General features: G+C 42.7%; 1 protein-coding gene across 11 annotated transcripts in view; it reads left to right on the top strand.

The window, feature by feature from the left end:
- The window catches only part of GOLGB1 (golgin B1), a 58,088-nt gene that overhangs the window by 33,740 nt on the left and 4,538 nt on the right, over positions 1-19,810 (top strand). For 8 of the 11 annotated variants that reach the window (XM_054811463.1, XM_054811433.1, XM_054811440.1 and 5 more), the window contains 8 exons: positions 449-5,475; positions 6,565-8,515; positions 10,136-10,314; positions 11,554-11,719; positions 12,844-12,975; positions 17,986-18,144; positions 18,278-18,375; positions 19,048-19,182. In XM_054811463.1, the coding sequence (XP_054667438.1) occupies positions 449-5,475; positions 6,565-8,515; positions 10,136-10,314; positions 11,554-11,719; positions 12,844-12,975; positions 17,986-18,144; positions 18,278-18,375; positions 19,048-19,182 (7,847 nt within the window). Of the gene's footprint in view, positions 1-448; positions 5,476-6,564; positions 8,516-10,135; positions 10,315-11,553; positions 11,720-12,843; positions 12,976-17,985; positions 18,145-18,277; positions 18,376-19,047; positions 19,183-19,810 lie in introns of those variants that run through there. The other 3 variants (XM_054811482.1, XM_054811490.1, XM_054811509.1) reach the window with 3 other exon arrangements.

Raw genomic sequence — 19,810 nt, forward strand, 5'->3', positions numbered from 1 at the left:
GACACAGACTGGAATATTGGCTTCTACACTGTTTCATTGCCATGTTAAATGGACAGATAGAATATGGGACAAAACCTCTTCATTCAGAGACTATGGATAGGATGCCAAGAAAATGTGGCTGGATAAGTACACTGGAGGGCTTGTGAGAATCACAGGAGAACTGAAAAGCCTCAGAATTATACTATCTTGTAATCAAGAGAGAATGGGAAATAAGGGATAGGAAGTTACATTTATGGTCTAATCCTAAAGCCAGAATCTTTCATGCTGAAACTGAAATGAACAGAAATGACCTGAGGAGTTCTCCTGTTCTTAGTGAGGCTGCTATTTATTGCAATAGCCAGCTCAAGAAAGGGTATCCTTAAACTACAAAATGCAGAAAGCAGATACTTCCAAAAGTGACCCTTTCACAGGATTCAAAGGAAAATTGAAACCTATTATTTTCTTTTAGGCAAGAACCGATGGCTTTCCCAATGGAAGTGAGCAGTTTACTGAGGAAAGTTGTCCGCCTGGAATTCTAGAATATCTTGCTGCAGAGAAGCAGAAAGAGCTGTCAGTTTTGCTCCTGGAACTGAAAGAAGCCCATGAAGAAATTACTTTTCTGAAAAGGCAGCTCAAGGGCCCAAACGGCCAAACTTCTACAGGTGACCAAACAGGAGAAGCAGATAACCAGCTGGAAGATAATTCACAGATACAGTTTCTTGAGAGGGAAGAGCAAAAGGCTTCAGATACAGAAGATGAGTTGAGCAGTAGCTCATTACAGAGAGAAATAGAAGTGCAGCAAATTGATGTGCTTCAAAAAACCAGAATCAGTCTTCAAGAAGTACCCCAGGGTAGCACTGTCCCCTGCAGAGGGAAGATGGACGCAATGCAAGAAGTCTCTACAGCAGATCCAGAGCTTGGCACTTCTCAATCTCAAGAACTGATAAAGTTACAAAACCAAATTAGAGAACTGCAAATAATTCTGCAGAAATCAGAAGAATCCTATAAGAAAGATCTAGGAGAAAAAGGTGCAGAAATAAGTAGGCTAAACCAGCTGGCTGAGGAATACAGAAAAAAAATAGAGGATTCTGACAGTGCATTTTGTGTTTTGACTGAAGAACGAGATCAGCTCCTGTGTCAGATGAAGGAACTTTCTACCATAACAAAACTGAAAGAGCAAGTAAAGCAACTTGAGGAAAATCTAGCTCTTTCAGAAAAGCAGAGACTGTCAGACAGTCAAAGCAGTCTTCTGAGAGAACAAATCCAGAGCCTTAAAAATGAATTTAAATCCAAGGAGATAAAAATTGAAGCTTTGCAAAAAGACTTGGATGAAGCGCAACTTCAGCTTTCTGACCAGGACATGCAACTAAAAGATCTGAGAAGCCAGATTGAAAAGAAGGAATGCGAAGTATTTGATCTCCAACAACTTTTGAGGAAGAGTACATCTGAGATAGAAGAGCTTTCCCAAAACTTAGCCTTAAAGGGATGCGAAGCAGCAAGCCTAGAACAGCTTGTTGCTGAACACACCAGGTCTATAGAGAGCCTGCAACAAACCTTGCTGGAGAAAGACCAACAGATGACAGAGATCAGTGTCAGCATGTCTGAGAAAATGGTCCTGCTGAATGAAGAGAAATTTTCTCTAGGAAATGAGCTGAAGAGTCTTAAAGAGCAAACAAGTCTATTATTAAAAGCTCAAGAAGAAAAAGACCAAAACATAGAAGCAAAAGATACATATCTGAAATGTGGGGCATCTGAGCAGCAGTATGAGACAGAGGCAGCATGTAAAGAAAGTGAGGTATTAATAAATAAACTTGAACTTCTGAAAAAAGAAAATGAGCAAGTAAAGCGGAAGCTGCAAGCAGCACTTGTAAACAGGAAGGAGCTTCTGAAGAAAGTTAGCAAATTGGAGAATGAATTAGTGCAATTGAGGAAAGAACATCAATCAGAAACCTCAGTGGCTCAAGAAGCTGAAGGGGAAGAGAATATGACAAGTGTGACAAGCAGAGAAGCGAATCTTGAAAGCCAGGCCAGTGAGGAGTATCTAATTCAACTGCTTTCTGAAAAGGAATCTGAGTTGCAGAGCGTCCGAAAGAATCTGCTGGATAAAGAAACTACTGAAGCACAATTGCAGGCAGTGATTGAGGAAATGAGGCAAAGCTTGCAAGGTAAGACAAACATTGTTTCCATTAAAGATGAAATCATGGAGAGTCAGACAATTGCTGACAAAGTAACTGAAACCAATAGAAGCCCAAAAGCTTGTGAAGAAAATGAAAAAAATAGTTCAGCAGCTACAAATCTTGAAGAAGACCAAAAGTCTGCTCTGAAAGAGAGGATTTCAACTCTTGAACAAGAAAAAGAACAACTTCAAAAAAAACTTCAGGAAGCCCTGGTATCTCGCAAAGACACTATAAAAAAGGCTCAAGAAAAAGACAGGCATCACAGAGAACAGCTGAAACAGCAGAAAGATGATTACAACATCCTACAAGAACAATTTGATAAGCAAAGCAAAGAGAAGGAGAGCATCCAAGCTGAGCTCAGACAACTCCAAGAGCAGAAAGGATCAACAGAGACTGTTCTTGGGAGTCATGGTAGGTTGGATTCTTCGTGCGTGGAAGCAGAAAATGCCACAAATAACAAGCTTGTACAAGTTGCAGATGTTTCTGGGGAAGAGTTTAAGAAAAAACTTGAAAAATTGCAGATAGAGAAAGAGGAATTGGAATATAATGTTGGCCATATGCAAAGTGAACTTGCTTGCAAATCAGAATTAGTCTTTCATTTGCAAGAGCACATAGCACAGTTGTTTCTGGAGATGGAAGGGCTGAAGAGAACCTCTGACCAAGCTGAAGCTAAGGCAGCAAGTCTTCAGACAGAATTGGAGGAGAGTCAAGCAAAAATTTCTGGAGAGGGCAGTCTGGAAGAACTAAAAACACTTATGCACCAAAAGGATGAAGAAATGGAATTTCTCAACTTGCAGTTAAGGGAGAAGAGTGAAGCTCTCAATAATGTGCAGGCACAGTTGTTGGAAAAAGAGGATTCAGTCAAGAGACTATGTAGTCAGTTGGAAACTCAGGCTCAGGTACATGAGGAACAAAGCAAGCGACTGCAAACAGAGTTGCTTGAAATTCAGGAGAAGCAAGATGACAGCGCAGAAGTGGCTAAACAGAAGAATCAAATGCAGAGAAAGTTGCAAGCTGCACTTATCTCTAGAAAAGAGGCACTAAAGGAGAGCAAATCTCTGAAAGAGGAGCTGGCTAATGCTAAAACTACTATTGAAAATCTTCATGTCAAGTTGACAAATATGGAGAGCCAAATATGTGGCCATGTTAAAGAAACAGATACTTTAACAGAAAAGTTAGAGGGCCTCACTGAAGAGCGAGAAAAACTTATTGCAGAAGTTGGTAAAGTACTTCAAGAAAATCAGAATCTTGATGGATGCTGCAAAAAACTGACATTTACTTTAGACAGAGTTGTTCTAGAGAAGGAGAAGCTGGAGAAGGAGGTGGAATCCTTGAAATGCTTTCACGCTGCTGAGAGTTCTGAGTGGCATGAGAAATACAGGGAGCTTCAGAAAGAATATGAAACTCTGCTGCAGTCATATGAGAATGTGAGTAATGAGGCTGAGCGGATACAGCGTGTTTTTGAAACTGTTAGGCAGGAAAAGCAGGAAATTTTTATTAAGCTGAAAAGTGTTGAAGGAAAAAAAGAGGAAACAGATAAGCAGCTACAGGAAGCTGGACAGGAAATTGATGAAATGAAGGAGAAAATGAGGAAATTTGCAAAATCAAAGCAACAAAAGATCCTCGAACTAGAGGAGGAGAATGAGAAGCTTAGAGCAGAGATGCATTTTACAAATGTAACTGGAGACGTCTTTACAAATACTAGCCTGAAAGAAGATCTGGAGAGCTCTAGGAGGGATTACCAGTCTCTTTCTACTCAGCTTGATACAGTAATGGCTGAAAAGGAGTCTCTTAGTCAAGAGATCACAGACTTAAAGTGTCATTTGCAGTTAACAGAATCTAAGCTGAAAGAAAGCAGAGAACTGGTAGACAAGTATGTTGCTCAGAAGACAACAGGGGAAGAAACAAATCAGGCAGTTGCCACACCACCACTAGTGGAGAAGACTGAAAATCAAGTGAACATAAGTTTTAGACCAGAATCTCCTACTGCAGAGCTGGAACAAAAAGCATTTGAAGGTAGTAGCCCCTGTGAAGATCTTAGTACCTATATACAGCAGATAGCTGAGCTCACAGAGCGAATCGCAGAACTAGAAGATAATAGGAGGGCTTCAGAGCAACAGCTGGGTGACATCCACATGTGTGTTGAGACTTTAGCAGCTGAGAAAAGAGCTTTAGAGGCCCAAATGGAAGAGAAAGTTCATGAATTGACTGCTCTTCAGGACACAGTAGCAAAGATGGAACAAACAGTCCAAAAAACCAAAGACGACCTCCTCAGGATGACAGAATTGAAGGACATGCTAGAGACTGAGAAGGATGATTTGGAAGAAAGGCTCATGAATCAGCTGGCAGAACTTAATGGGAGTATTGGAAACTATCAGCAAGATGCAACAGACTTCCAGATCAAAAATGAGCAACTGAAACATGAGCTTCAGAGTTTGCAGAGAATGATGCATGAACTGGAGGAGGAGAAATGTCAGATGGCAAAGCAGAAAAGTGAAGCAAGTTCAGAAAAGCCAAAGGAATTTGTAGAAAAGCTAAAATGCAGTTGGAGGGGAGACACCAGCACACATGTAAAGGAACTTCAGGAACTGCTGAAACAGAAACAGCAGGAGATTAAGCAGCTGCAGAAGGACTGTATTAAAACCCAGGAAAAGAACAGTAGTTTAGAAAGAACTGTTAAAGCTCTGGAATTTGTGCAAAGTGAATCTCAGAAAGAGGTAGAAGCAGCCAAAGAGACTTTAGCTAAAGCAGTTGAAGACACCAAGAAAGCCCAAGAAGAGCTTGCTCTCTGCAGAGTAGTATTGGATGACACCCAAAGTGAGGCAGCAAGGGTTCTAGCAGAGAGTGTCAAAGTGAAAGAAGAGTTGCAGGCAAACAAAGAGAACATTAAAATTCAAATGAAGAAAAAAGATGAGGACTTTGAGAGAAGACTGGAACAGGAAAAAGACAAGCACTCAAAGGAAATTAAAAACATAGAAGAAAAGCTGGCAACTTTGCAGAGGGAGAAAGACTATATGGAAACAACTGTTGGTGATCTTCAAGACACCCTGAAGACAAAGGATCAGGAAGCCCAGCAATTGGAAGGCAGCCTAAACAAAACACTAGCTCAGCTAGCAGCCTTCACTAGGAGCATGTCTTCCCTTCAGGATGACAGGGATAGAGTGATAGATGAATCAAAAACATGGGAGAAGAAATTCACGGAAACTATTCAAAAGAAGGAGGAAGAAATACGTTCAAAAGAGGAAACTTGTGTTGTGCTGAAAGACCAGATGAAGCAGATGACCATACATGTGGAAGAACTTCAGACTCATATATCCAGGTAAAGAAAGTGCTAATGACTCAGCTGGTACTCTTGTATTTCCTTTTGACAAGGCAGCAGCCAGAGGTTAGGTAGGATTCCCCTTTCCTTTTGCAGTATACCAGAAAGAAAGAATTTTGAGTATGTAAATATACTAAATGGGACGTGTGATTGGCAAGACTAATAAATGCCTAAAATGGAGAGCAGAATTAGTCTTCCTAATACAGCCATAAACATAAGGCTCATCTGATTCGCTCATATTTGGATAGAAAAGAGGTTTGGAATTATGTTGTAGGGAGTTACTATATATTTGTTGTCTGCACGAGGATGCAGGGAGATTAACACTGTAAAGTATTCCTTCTCATCATTAGGGTACCCATGTTAAATCTATTCTCTGTGACAAGCAGTAGCCATCTGTATACTATCTAGAGTCTTTATTAATCTGAAATTTGAAATAGATTCTTTTGCATAGAGTTATTGCATTCAGAGATTAAACTTGGCAGGTCGAGAGAGCATTGGAATACATAATTCCAGTTTAATCCCAAAATAGATTTTGAGGGAAAGATGGAGCTATAGAAATGTACCAAAATGTACATTTAGGAATTTTCAAAATTCAAACCCAAACTGTTCTTACATGAGTAAAATTGTTCTATAAAGTTTGTGATCAAAATGCTATATCTTTGCATGCTGGAACATGAAATGAACATCAAGCATATGAGAACAATGATTTCATTGATTTTTATTTTTATGTTAGCTACAATGGATGAGAGAAAAAAGTATTTTAATGAAAAGGAGGTGATAACATTCAATGTTTAACCTCCTCCATTTTTTCAATATTGACATCAAGATTTATCTCACTGGACAACTTTTAAAAAATATTTTCCCCGCACCACCCCCCTCAGGCAGTAGTACAGTCAGAACTTTAAAACATGCCTTGAATTTTAAATTGAGGGAAAATTAATCATCTGGATATTTCCAGCTTGCTTTCTTAAAGTAAAACTAATTTTGTGGCTTTTCTAAACTAGTATAAGCAATTAAGACTATGACTGTGGTTTTGGATACTGAGATACTTCACTGATTTATGACTGACTTTCTCTTCTCTGTTTTCAGGCTGGAACGCAACAAGAAAGACTGGGAGGCTGAATCCAGGAAGGAGATTCAGCATCATCAAAAGACATGTGAAATGTTGCAGGAGGAAAAAAAGGAGCTTTTGACTCAGCTTGAAGGAACTCAGAAACTGTACAGCAAGTCTCAGAATGAACAGCAGAAACTGGAGTCAGAAATCAGCAGCCTGAGAGACCAGCTTGCTGACTTACAGAATTCCTTCACCACATGTGAATTGGTCAGAGAAGAGCTGGGGAGTATGGTCAAGCAACAAGAGACCAGTATCCAGAATTTTAAATTCAGCTGTGAACAGCTTGAGGCTGATCTGCAAGCTTCCAAGGACCTAACAAATAAGCTGCATGAAGAAACTAGTGCCAAGGATCAAAAGATCATTAGTTTGCTGTCTGCCAAGGAAGAAGCAGTTTTGGCTGCTCTATCTGAATTACAGCAGCAACATTCTGAAGAGATGAAAGAGTTGGAGCATAGGCTAAGTAAGGAGGAAGAAGAAAAAAAAGCCTTGGAAAATGAGAAGAACAAATTTCTTGACAAACTTGATCGCCTCACTGAAAAGATGAAGATAAGCAGAGAAGAAAGTAAGCAGCAGAAGGCACAACTGGACTCCTTCACCAAGTCCATGTCATCTTTGCAAGATGACAGAGACCGCATACTGACAGACTACAAGCAACTTGAGGAACGTCATCTTGTTATAATCTTGGAAAAAGACCAGCTAATTCAAGAGGCTGCTTCTGAAAACAATAAGCTCAAGGAAGAAATCAGAAGTTTTCATAGCCAGATGGACGACCTCAACTCTGAGAATGCCAAGCTGAATGCAGAGTTGATGCAGTATAGAGAAGACCTGAACCAGGTGATTTCAATAAAGGACTCCCAACAGAAACAACTTCTCAAAACACAGCTTCAGCGGATCCAAACTCTGGAAAAGGAGAAGGCAATCATAGAAACACAGCTGAAAGAGTCTGAGCATACTCAGGATGATCTCAGGAAGTTCATGGAAGCCTTGAGAGAGGATAAAGTCAGTATGTCTCAAGAGATTGAAACCCTTATGTCCTCTCTGTCTCGGGTGCAGAGTGAGATGACAGCATTACGTGAGGGGGGTCCTATCATAAAGTGTCAAGCACAACTGAAGGCCCGAGAAGAAGAGGCACAAGAACTGAGTCATAAGCTTTCCCTCTCACAGAAAAGGATAACAGAACTTGAGGGGGAACTAATATGTGTTCAAAGGGATGCAGCCAAGAGAGTGGGAGAGGCCGAGGACAGGCTTCGAAAGGAATTGAAGCACCTACATCATGATGCAGGGATAATGAGGAATGAAACAGAAACAGCAGAAGAGAGAGTAGCAGAGTTGGCACAGGACTTGATGGAAATGGAACAGAAATTTCTTGCAGTCACAGATGAAAACAAAGATCTCAGAGCTCAAATTCAGTCTTTTGGGAAGTCTATGAGCTCTCTTCAGGATAGCCGGGACCAGGCCAATGAAGAGCTTCACGTTTTGAAACAGAAATACTCTGCAGACTTAGAGGAACAAAAGACTCTAGTGCAGAATCTTCAAAAACAGATGCTTCAGCTACAAGAGGAGCAACATTCCACTGCCAGGGACCGAGATACAGTGAGGTCTGAGCTGACGGAACTGCAGAAAGCCACTGATGAAAGAGGTCTTTTGGCCCAGATTGAGAAACTTAATCAGAAGCTCAGAGCCAAAGATGATGAGCTTCTCCATTTGTCTTCAGAACTAGAAGGCTCTTCCAACCAAATCAAATCTTTCTCCAAGGCTATGGCAAGCCTCCAGAATGAGCGAGACCGTCTGCTGAATGAATTGGGCAAAACACGTAAGATTGAAGAAATGAAGCAACAAGCAGAAGGGAGCACTTCGACCACTCCTTCAGAAGTGCAGAGTCTTAAGAAGGCACTGTCCTCCTTGCAGAATGACAGAGACAGAGTAGTAAGTCCTTGTTCTCTTTTCCTGCTCTTACGTAAAGCCCTATAGGATCTTCACATCTTAAAATTCAGCACACTTAGATTTGGTATTTGCAATGTGAAACATGGATCATTGTTTTCAGCGAATCACAGAATAGTTGAGGTTGGAAGGGACTTCTGGAGATCCTCTAGTCCACCCCCACTGCTCAAACAAAGTCAGCTGGAATAGGTCGCCCAAGACAGTGTCTAGTCGGATTTTGAATATCTCCATTGGTGGATATTCCACAACTTCTCTGGGCAACCTGATTTATCATGTATCTGGAAATGGTTTCCAAAATTAGTTGCTCCATCACCATCCCGGGGATGGAGATGAGGCTGACCAGCCTGCAGTTCCCCATTTCCTCCTTCCTACCCTTCTTGTAGGTAGGGATGACATTTGCTTTCTTCCAGTCTTCAGGAACCTCTCCCAGTCACCATGACATTTCAAAGGTAATTGGGTTGCTTCTGTATGACGTTAGCACTTATGGGCACATTCCATCAGATCTCATGGATTTAGTATGTGCCATCTATGTCATCTTCTCTGACATACAGAAGCTGTGATATCATTGTTAACTTTGCAGGGTGGTTTCTCTTCTTAGCTTGATTTAAATTATGGAATCATAGAAATAAGTTATGGGTTCCCTGTTAACCTGCTTAGTCCACATCTGTGGAAGCTCATGCATTTGATTTGTCTTAGATTTTTAGAAGAGACTAGAGAAAAGACTTGGGTCTGTTTCTTCTCTTGGCAGCTGATTTTCAAGACAGGTACAAGGCATTGCAGCTTCATTTTGACATCCTTGCTTGCATACTTAATGTGTCTGTGTATAGTCTCTGGAACAATGTAGCTCAGTAAGCTTCAGAGTTATAGTTGCTGGTCGGATGACTTTTACAATCATTTTCCACTGTCACTGAGTCTGCCTTAGTTTTCCCTTCTGCTATTTCACAACAGACTTTGTGATACTGTCTTACACACATCATCCTTCTTGTCCATTTTATATCTCAGTTATTTGTAAATTTATGTCTTCTTTACTGCTGTTTTGTTGAACTTGCATATCTGTGTAGCGCTGCTAATACTAAGATAGATCCTCAGTAGAGGGATCTCCTGACTCATTAAGTACTTCCCTGCCTCCAAAGTCAGTCGTGTCTTCTTGTCTTCAAAAACTAATTTCAGCGATGGACATGTAATGACAACTTATTTCTAATTCCAGTCTGAGCAGACTGTCAAAAGGATTTTAGTGCCTCAGTTGGTATGCAGTAAATACTAACTTCAGGAGTTATGCAGCTCTTTCTATCTCACTTTGTCTTCCTCTGAATAAGGGAATTAATATTGTAGTTTGGGGTCTTTTTCTTAATGTATGTCAAATCTTCCTGGAAGGTCTCAGAACTCACTACTCTCATTAACGGTAGAATTCTCTGAGGTTTTTTTCTGAGCAGTTTTTTAGTAGACTGCTGTAATCACCAGTGCAGTTTCTAGTTTCTCTGTCATCTGAATGTGACTTTTTTTCCTCCAGATGCCACAGTGAGAAATGCTCTTAAACACTTATAAGTCATAAACCTAGCTAGTTGCTCAGTTGTCACACACTCTGATATTTCCCTTTAATTAAAGGTAAGAGAGCTGAAGAATCTGCAGCAGCAATACATACTAGTCGGGGTAGAATCAGCTGAAAATTCTCGCTTAAAAGCACAACTGCAGGAATATCAGCAAGATGCAGATAAACAGCACCGTCTCCAAGAAGAGCTGAAGCAAGAAAGTATTTTCTATCAGCGGGAGCTCCAGCAGCTTAGGTGAGAATTGTCTGTCTTCTCACTGCCTCAGAGATGCAAATGTGCCATTTCTTTCATTCAAAGAGCAATTGTGGGCAGAAGGCAAAGAAAGCATTGAGAACCACAGGCTTACCTATGTCAGCTGTCAGTAAATCACTTTGCCCTGTTCAGGAGCGAGCACACATTTCCCTTGTTCAGCTTTAGCCTCAGACTTAGGGTGAAGGATAACAGCCAAATATACTGGAAGAAAATGCCTGTGTTAAATAGATCAATGACCTTTTAATTTTTATTTCCTTCATCCAGTGGTGGCCAATATCATCTGTTTCAGAGGAAACTTAGGCTGTTTCTTGTATTGGAGCTTATGTATATAATTACAGAACTCTCCATTCCAAGCTGATGATGAACACCCTTTATTATCCCACTGATACCATTGTTTAGAAAATACTCATTTTGAATGACTGTCTAATCCTTTGTTTCACTTGCTTTATGTCTTCTATTTTTAAAAAAGTCTGTAATTCAAGTCTAGTAAATTGTCATTTCCAACTAGACTAAAATTAGACAAATGTGCTGTTTTCTAAAAATGGGGAGAAAATCCTTTCAGGTACTTCAGAGATCCATCTAAGAATGACTGAACCTAGAGTGAAAGAGGTGGGGGTTGTTTTGTGGAAACGTGGCTTATCTTCGTCCAAAGTGATGTAAGAACTTGCAGTGCTCCTTCCCCCTCCCCCTGCCCCCAGTCTGACCCTCAGACTAAACTTCAGATCTCGTAAAGTTTGAGACAGCTTACAAATTTTATTTATCTCCTGATAAAAGAAAAGGAGATTTATTTCCTGTCTAGCTTCTACAATGTAAATGAAGCTAAGGCCTCAAGTTTGCATGTTGGGATCAATGCTATGGTTCTGGTGCACATTTGACTGAGTCAGTGATAATGTTATGATGACAAGTGGCATTGTCAATGACTTGCTTGACAAAACTCTCTGTACAGTAAGATCAAAACCATGTCCAGGAATACCAAAAGTGTGAGCATTGAACAATCTGCAGCGTTGAGCCAAATACAGAATACTTCCTTAAACCTGCTTTTAAGGTTCCTGTACTTAAGTGGGTTGGTGGTTTCGTTTTGGTTTAGTTATAAAACTTCTTTTCTGGCATGGGGTAATGATGGGAAATAGAATCATCCTCAGCTCTTCTGAGCTAGACACCTGGATATCATAAGTGATGCTGGTAACTTTCTGGTAATTTCCTTTGTGTTGTACTGGGAAGACAAGAGAAAACTACGTGGGAAAAGCAGAACAACAGCATAAAGGAGCAGTACCTGTTGGTCATAGCAGAAAAAGACAAGCAGCTGAGCCATTTACAAAGGATCACACAAGAAATTAAACTGCCCCTCAGCAAGTCTCAAATTATAGAGGAGCAGTACCAAACAAAGGTGGGTGGAAATACACAGATTCTTTATTGCATGGAAATCTGAGGCTTGAAATTCAGCCAAAATAGCATGTGTTGCTTGTATTCAGCTCATACAGACTGCAGTATCAGATTTTGTTTTGTGGCCTCCAAGGACTATACCAACAATACAACTTGGATCATTGAAAATCTTTAGAAGACTCTGGCTTATCCTTATGTGCTCTTCCCTTAGTTCATGGTTGCTAATGTTTCAAGAAAGCGAGTAAAAGAGACAGGGCTGCCTAGGTGCCTTAGGTCCTTCTAAGCAGTATGGAACTTCTCAGGTCTTTCTTTCTGGCTATTTTAGAATTGCCTCTTGCACTGTGTTTGAATCTAAGATCTGGTTTAGTTCTCCTTTTAATGACACATTCTAATTTTTAAGTTTCCTATTGAATTTTTATTGCTGTTTTTACCGTGACAGGGATCTACAATCCTGACTCAAGGCCAGAGAGGCTGAGGATTGAACATTGCACTTTCTGCCTTCTTTCCCCTGTATCACAGTCATAAAAGTAGAGTGGAATATGTTGAGTATTTTGCTTGGTCTAGGGAAGGACACTTGCCTGCTGCACGTACAATACCATTACATTATGAGCAAGGAAAGAACTCTCCTGCCCACATCTGTAATGTTTCAGTGAGCTTTTCTGTTAGTGGAGGAGGGATGAAATCTCTCCCTATCCCTTTGACACACACATACATATAGGTAAAGAAAAAGCTAGAAAAATGTGCATGTGATGCTTTCCAGGAGAATGTTTCAGTGCTGACTTTTTGGTCTGTGTTAAATGAGAGCAGTGTGGACATTGCTTTGGTTTTTTGTTTGGTTTTTTTTGTTCTCATTCATACGCTTTTTTTTCCTTCCTGTATTGTAGACAGCTTTAAGACAGCTTTTGAGAAGGATTTGCAAGTTCAGTGATCCTTCCTAATAGTCTGGATTTTCAGATGGCTTTGAGGATATTTCTGTTTATTCCCCATTTGCTGTTTTGCGTGAGCAGATCAAGTTCCAGGCCTAGGAATAATGTTGGGCTTTGACCTTGGAATACTAAACAGAGGGGACTAATATGAGAGTGGGTTGTCACATGTGCAGTATATTTTTCATTGTTCTTTCCCTGGCAGATTTCTTCAGACGTTCTGAGAGGGAACTTCTCAAACCTCGAAACAGAGACAAAACATCTCCAGGCCCAGCTAAGTGACAGCCTGAAAGAACTGCACCAAAAAGAGCTCAGAATTCAGCAGTTAAACAGCAAGGTACCAATTATATCTTATACTTGCTTGCGGAGTCTGGGATGAGGAATGTGGGAAAGAGCTTGAATACGGCTCAGGGAGCAGGAAAGATTTTTTCTGTTCTTGTGGGCATTTAGTGAAGTAACACAAAATCTGAAATATTAGTTAGAAGAGACTTCTGGAGATGATCTAGTACATCCTTCTGCTGCTCAAAGCAGCACTGTCACCAACATTAGGTCAAGTCAGCGATGACTTTGTCTAGCTGAGTTGTGAAAGAAGAGAGATTCCAGAACCTCTTTGGGCCTTTGTCCAATGCCGCTCTACACATTTAATGCAAATGTTTTCCTTAATGTCTCCTCTGACTCTTCCAAGCCACAGTCTGTGGCTATGGCTCCTTGTTGCAGTTTTACCCCAGCCAGCAGCTGAGCACCATGCAGCCACTAACGAGCACTAGACTCTACTATGCAGTAAGGCAAGCAAGCCCCATGGCAAGCACAGGAGCCTGCCAATTAATAGCTAAACAGCTAATACTAAATAGCTAATAACAGCTATAAATTCAATCTAGCACATTCCAATCAAATCCATCGTTATCTCGAACCCTTCAAGCCCCACGTTGGGCACCAAAAAAGACTGTCATGGTTTTACCTCAGCCAGCAGCTGAGCACCACGCAGCCACTCACTCACTCCCCTCCATCAAGATGGGGGAGAGAATTGGAAAAGTTAAAGCCCCTTACTAGCTACTATGAAGAAAATTAACCCTCTCAGCTGAAACCAGAACACTCCTTATTATATTTTCTGCCACTATCAGAAAGAGTTTGGCTCTGTCTACTTTATGACTCCATTTAATTTAATTGCAAGCTGTTGTAAAATGACCCTTTAGCCTCCTCTTTAGGAGCAACCTGCTCTCACAAGCATCATGCGCTCCAATCCCTCAACAATCTCAGCAGCCTTTGCCTGGACTCCTTCCAATTTCTCTATCCATTTTAGAATCATTTAGGTTGGAAAAGACCTTTAAGATCATCAAGTCCAATCACTAACCTAGCACTGCCAAGTCTACCACTAAGCCATGTCCCTAAGCAGCGCATCTGTGCATCTTTTAAATACCTCCAGGGATGGCAACTCAACCACTTCCCTGGGCAGCCTGTTCCAGTGCTTGCTAACCCTTTCAGTGAAGAAATTTTCCCTAATATCCAATCTAAACCTCCCCGGCACAACTTGAGGCCATTTCCTCTCGTCCCATCACTTGTTACTTGGGAGAAGATACCAACACCCACCTTGCTATGACCTCCTTTCAGGTCTCCCCTCAGCCTCCTTTTCTCCAGGCTAAACAACCCCAGTTCCCTCAGCCGCTCCTCATCAGACTTATTCTCTAGACCCTTCACCAGCTTTGTTGCCCTTCTCTGGACATGCTCCAGCACCTCAATGTCTTTCTGGTAACAAGGAGCCCAAAACCGAGCACAGTACTCAAGGTGCAGCCTCACCAGTGCCAAGTCCAGGGGGACGATCGCTGCCCTAGTCCTGCTGGCCACAATATTTCTGATACAAGCCGGGATGCTGTTGGCCGCCTTGGCCAAAAGTCAGCCGGCTGTCGACCAATACCCCCAGGTCCTTTTCCGCCGGGCAGCTTTCCAGCCACTCTTCCCCAAGCCCGTAGCGTTGCATGGGGTTGTTGTGGCCCAAGTGCAGGACCCAGCACTGAGCCTTGTTGAACCTCATACAGTAGTTGGCCTCGGCCCATCGATCCAGCCTGTCCAGATCCCTCTGTAGAGCCTTCCTACCCTCGAGCAGATCAACACTCCCGCCCAACTTGGTCTTGTCTGCAAACTTATTGAGGGTGGGTGCACTTGATCCCCTTGTCCAGATAATGGTTAAAGATATTAAAGAGAACTGGTCCTAATACTGAGCCCTGGGGAACACCACTTGTGACCGTCCGCCAACTGGATTTAACTCCACTCCCCACAACTCTTTGGGCCCGGCCATCCAGCCAGTTTTTTACCCAGTGAAGAGTATGCCCATCCCAGCCATGAGCAGCCAGTTTCTCCAGGAGAATGCTGTGGGAAACGGTATCAAAGGCTTTACTAAAGTCCAGGCAGACAACATCCACAGCCTTTCCCTCATCCACTAAGTGGGTCACCTTGTCATAGAAGGAGATCAGGTTAGTCAAGCAGGACCTGTCTTTCATGAACCCATGCTGGCTGGGCCTGATCACCTGGTTGTCCTGTAATTGCCGCGTGATGGCACTCAAGATGATGTGCTCCATAACCTTCCCCAGCAGCAAGGTCAGGCTGACAGGCCTGAAGTTCCCCGATCTTCCTTCACGCCCTTCTTGTAGATGGGCATTACATTTGCTAACCTCCAGTCAACTGGGACCTCCCCAGCTCAAAATGAGCGACATAAAACCAGTCCCAGTATACCAGGTACAGTCTTACTGCTGCGAAGCAGAGCAGGTAATAACTTCCCTCAATCTGCTGGCCTTGCTTCTCCTGATGTAGACAGTTTGCCTTGTTCACATGAGGATGTACTCTTGGCTTGTATTCAGCTGGGTAACTGCTGTAATCCCTGGTCCTTTACAGCAGAACTGTTGCCTCTGCAGTCTCTTCCCATCCTATATTGATGCATGGGTTTTGCCTCAGGTGCAGAAGTTTACACTTCTCCTTATTGAACTTGAGATTTCTGTTGGCCCGATCCTCAAGTTTCTCAAGGTCCCTCCAGATCGAAGTTTTAGTCTTAGACATGTCAGCCACTCTCCAAAATTCAATACTGGCTGCAAATTTGCTGGTGCTATACTCGATGTCATAACTTGTATTGCTGTCAATGTTGAGCAATATGTGCCCCAGGTAGGTCCAAGGAGTATTCTGCTCATTGGTGGCTGTCAAGCCATTGATCATTGCCTTTGTCCAGTGGTCCAGTCAATTTTTGACTATGTAGCAGTTCATTTGTCTCGTTCATAGCTCCTTAGTTTTCAAACATGAATACTATCTGTGATGATGTTATCATAGAATCATAGAATGGTTTGGGTTGGAAGGGACCTTAAAGATCATCTAGTTCCAACCCCCCTGCTGCGGGCACGGACACCCTCCACTAGACCACATTGCCCAAAGCCTCACCACTCTAACAGTAAAGAATTTCTTTCTAACATCTAATCTAAATCGACCCTCCTTCAGCTTGAACCCATTACCCCTTGTCCTGTCACTACACAGTCCTTCACCATCTTTCCTGTAGGTCCCCTTCAGGTACCGGTAAGCTGCAATTAGATCTCCCTGGAGCCACCTTTTCTCCAGGCTGAACAACCCCAACTCTCTCAGCCTGTCCTCGTAGCAGAGGTGCTCCAGCCCTTTGATCATCTTCGTGGCCCTCCTCTGGACTCGCTCCAACAGCTCCATGTCTCTCCAGTACTGGGGCCCCCAGAGCTGGACGCAGTACCCCAGGTGGGGTCTCACCAGAGCAGAGTAGAGGGGCAGGATCCCCTCCCTCGACCTGCTGGTCGTGCCTCTTTTGATGCAGCCCAGGACACGGTTGGCTTTCTGGGCTGCAAGCACACACTGCCGGCTCATGTTGAGCTTCTCATCAATCAATACTCCCAAGTCCTTCTCCTCAGGGCTGCTCTCAATCCATTCTCCACCCAGCCTATAGTCGTGCTTGGGATTGCGCTGACCCACGTGCAGGACCTTGCACTTGGCCTTGTTGAACTTCATATGGTTCGCACGGGCCCATCTCTCCAGCCTGTCAAGGTCCCTCTGGATGGCATCCCTTCCCTCCAGCGTGTCGACCACACCACACAGCTCGGTGTTGTTGGCAAACTTGCTGAGGGTGCACTCGATCCCACTGTCCATGTCGCTGACAAAGATGTTGAACAGTGCCGGTCCCAATACCGACCCCTGAGGAACACCACTCGTCACCGTTCTCCACTTGGACATTGAGCCGTTGACCACAACTCTTTGAGTGTTAAAAAGTTCTGTGTACTGGAGCTGGCTGGGATGGAGTTTGTTTACTTCATAGCAGCCCCTAGGGTGTTGTGTTCTAGATTTGTGACTAAAGCAGTGTTGATAACACACCAATGTATTAGCTATTGCTGAACAGTGCTTGCACAGGATTAAGGCCTCCGTTTCTCACTTTGCTCTCCCTGCAGTGAGTAGGCTGAGGGTGAGCAGAAGTTTGGGAGAGGTCACAACTGGGACAGCTGACCTGAATGGACCAGAGGGATATTCCAGGCCATATATAGATCACATTCAGGAAGATGAGTGAGAGTAGCATCTAAATCAGCAACTTTTCTGCCACTTAATTTTATTGCCCTTTCTGTAAAGTGACCAGAGGGAGAAGGGAAGAGGACAGAGGAGGAGAGGGACAGGGGAAGAAAGAAAGAGAGGGGAGAAGAGGAGAGGGGAGGGAGAGGACAGATTCGGGAGGAGGACAATGGGGGAAGGATGGAAGGGCAAAAGGGAGAATGGGGGTGAGGGAAGAGAGAGGGAGACCAGACAAAGGGACCAGAGAGCAAGATTATGTGAAGAAAGTTGTTGCCAGGTTCCATTTCTGTTGTTGGGAGTTCTTTCTAGCCTCCTGAAGGAAGTCCTGCCTTCAGAAGGCATGCTTGTGATCTTCAGTGCTGCCCGTGATCTTGAAAAAGTTCCTGTATTTCAGTGCAGAATCACAAGCAGTCCAATTCCCACATTGCTAAATTCTGAGTCTTCCATTTCAGTCTTCAGAAAGAGCATTGCATTCAAGTAGACAGCAAGAATATGAAATCATAATTTATTGATAATATTTCTGAAAGGTTTAGGTCAATCTCAGCACTTTATAAATCTTGTTCTGGAAGCATGTTATTCTGTACATCGTGTTAATGTTTTGGGACTTCTGTTCCGGAAACCTTAGCCACGGGCTACTGTTGGAGATTATCACTGGTCTTTGGACCTTAGTAACGTGCAGCGTGGCAGTTCCCATGTTCTCAATAGAATTCTTACCCTCAGTTACACAGAGAACAATTTTACTTTCACAAAAATATGAGTTCTTTACTTAGCAGTTACGTTCTCTTCTCAGCTATCTCAGGTGTTTGAGGAGAAAAATGCCCTCTCCCTCCAGCTGCGCAGTAGCAGTCGGAACATCTGTGAGAGCCATCAGCACTACAGTGAGGTTCTGAACCGTTGCTTCGTGCTTGAGAGGCAGCTCCAGGAGCTGCAGTCTGCAGACAAGGGCATGGTAAGGGTGGTTGTCTTGGTGCAAGGGAGGGAAAAGCTTATTTCAGATGGCTCCACTAATTGTGCAGCATTGTATCTACTATCTATCCTTTTCATTCAGTGCTACCTTTCAAGCTATTGATGCTTTCTTTCAGGATTTGTTTCCAACAGATGCTGCTCCAGGAGCACCCCAAGAAAAGAATGAGCCTCAGAGAGGCAGTTACACACCAGAACTGCAGGAGTTGCAACTGAGGTAAAGAAAGCCTGAGAAAACAGGGGTAGGAGTGTTAGTCCTGATGGAGGTCTTTGGGCTAGTGATGAGCCTATTCCTGTTACTCTCTGTCAGAGCGTTGGAAAAACTCAGTTCCACACTAGGACCTTGTGGAAGTAGAGGAGCTGTTATATGCACTTGACAGCTGTCATTAGTTATCTTTTTGGATAGAACTTCAAAAAAATGAAGAGACAACATGCAGCAGCAATTCCAGTTGACCATCACCAGCCAAAGTAGCATCTTTGATTTGATGAGGTTGGGTCCTCAGTAACTGCTTGAGTATATTAATTGTCCTGGTCTCAAGGCTGTTAGCCTGAGAGTGTCTGGAATTGAGACCTAGCACATGATTCCTTATAACTTTCTGGAACTAAGATCTAGCACATGATTCATCATACTCTTTCAAAATAATTTTCAGAAGGTGGGGCTATGGATGACAGAGCCAAGGAACTCCTTCCTGATGTGACACAGAAGCTTCAAAAGATTTATGTTCTCTCTTGCTTTCCAAATAATTTAAATATATTTTAAGATAACTAAGTCTTCTGTGTGAAGTGCAAGGGAACTGGAGTCTGTTCACATACTGCATCAGTGAATACAACAGAAACAGAATAGTCGATGAATTAGACCTTTTTTGGCGTATGCTTTATTTTCTGACAGGTTGTCTGAAACAGAACATTTACATAGCAGCACAAAGCAAGATCTGAGGTATTTGGAGGAGCAGCTGGAGGAAGAACGGGACCGTCGTCTTGCTGTAGAGGAGGCACTCTCTGCAGCACAGGATCAGATAAGGAGGTGAGGGAGCTTGAGCAAACAGGCAGTATCACCATAAAAGTATTGTGATCCTAGCTCTGCGTTCATCTGCACTTCATTACATCCTTCTGTTGAATGTGACTGTGGGCATAGCAACAACTATACCATGTCTATCACAGATTCTAAGAATGGTTGAGGTTGGAAGGGACCTCTGGAGGTCATCTGGTCCAATGCCCCTGCTCTAGCAGGGCTACCTAGAGCCAGTTGCCCAGGACCATGTCCAGATAGTTTTTGAATACCTCCAAGAATGAAGACTTCACAACCTCCCTGGGCAACCTGTGCCAGTGCTCAGTCAGTAAAAAAGTGTTTCCTGATGTTCAGGCTATCCTTCGATTGTAGACAAAGATAGAATGAGACAACTGGCTAGACATTAAGACAAATTCTGACTAGAAATGAGATGTCAGCTTTCTCAGTGAGTTAAATTAACTACTGGAAAATATAATTTAGACACTAGGAATTGGATGAAAGCATAAGAGGAGTTTTCATACTTCCAGAGATTTGTGTCCTCAGTAAGCACCTGTCTGTCATGGGCAAAACAGTCTTGAAGAATGCCACTCAATTTTAATGTATTTCTAATTAACATAAACTTTTAATTTGGGTATTGAGAAAC

This window comes from Grus americana, chromosome 1, assembly GCF_028858705.1.
Source record: "Grus americana isolate bGruAme1 chromosome 1, bGruAme1.mat, whole genome shotgun sequence".
Lineage (NCBI taxonomy): Eukaryota > Metazoa > Chordata > Aves > Gruiformes > Gruidae > Grus > Grus americana.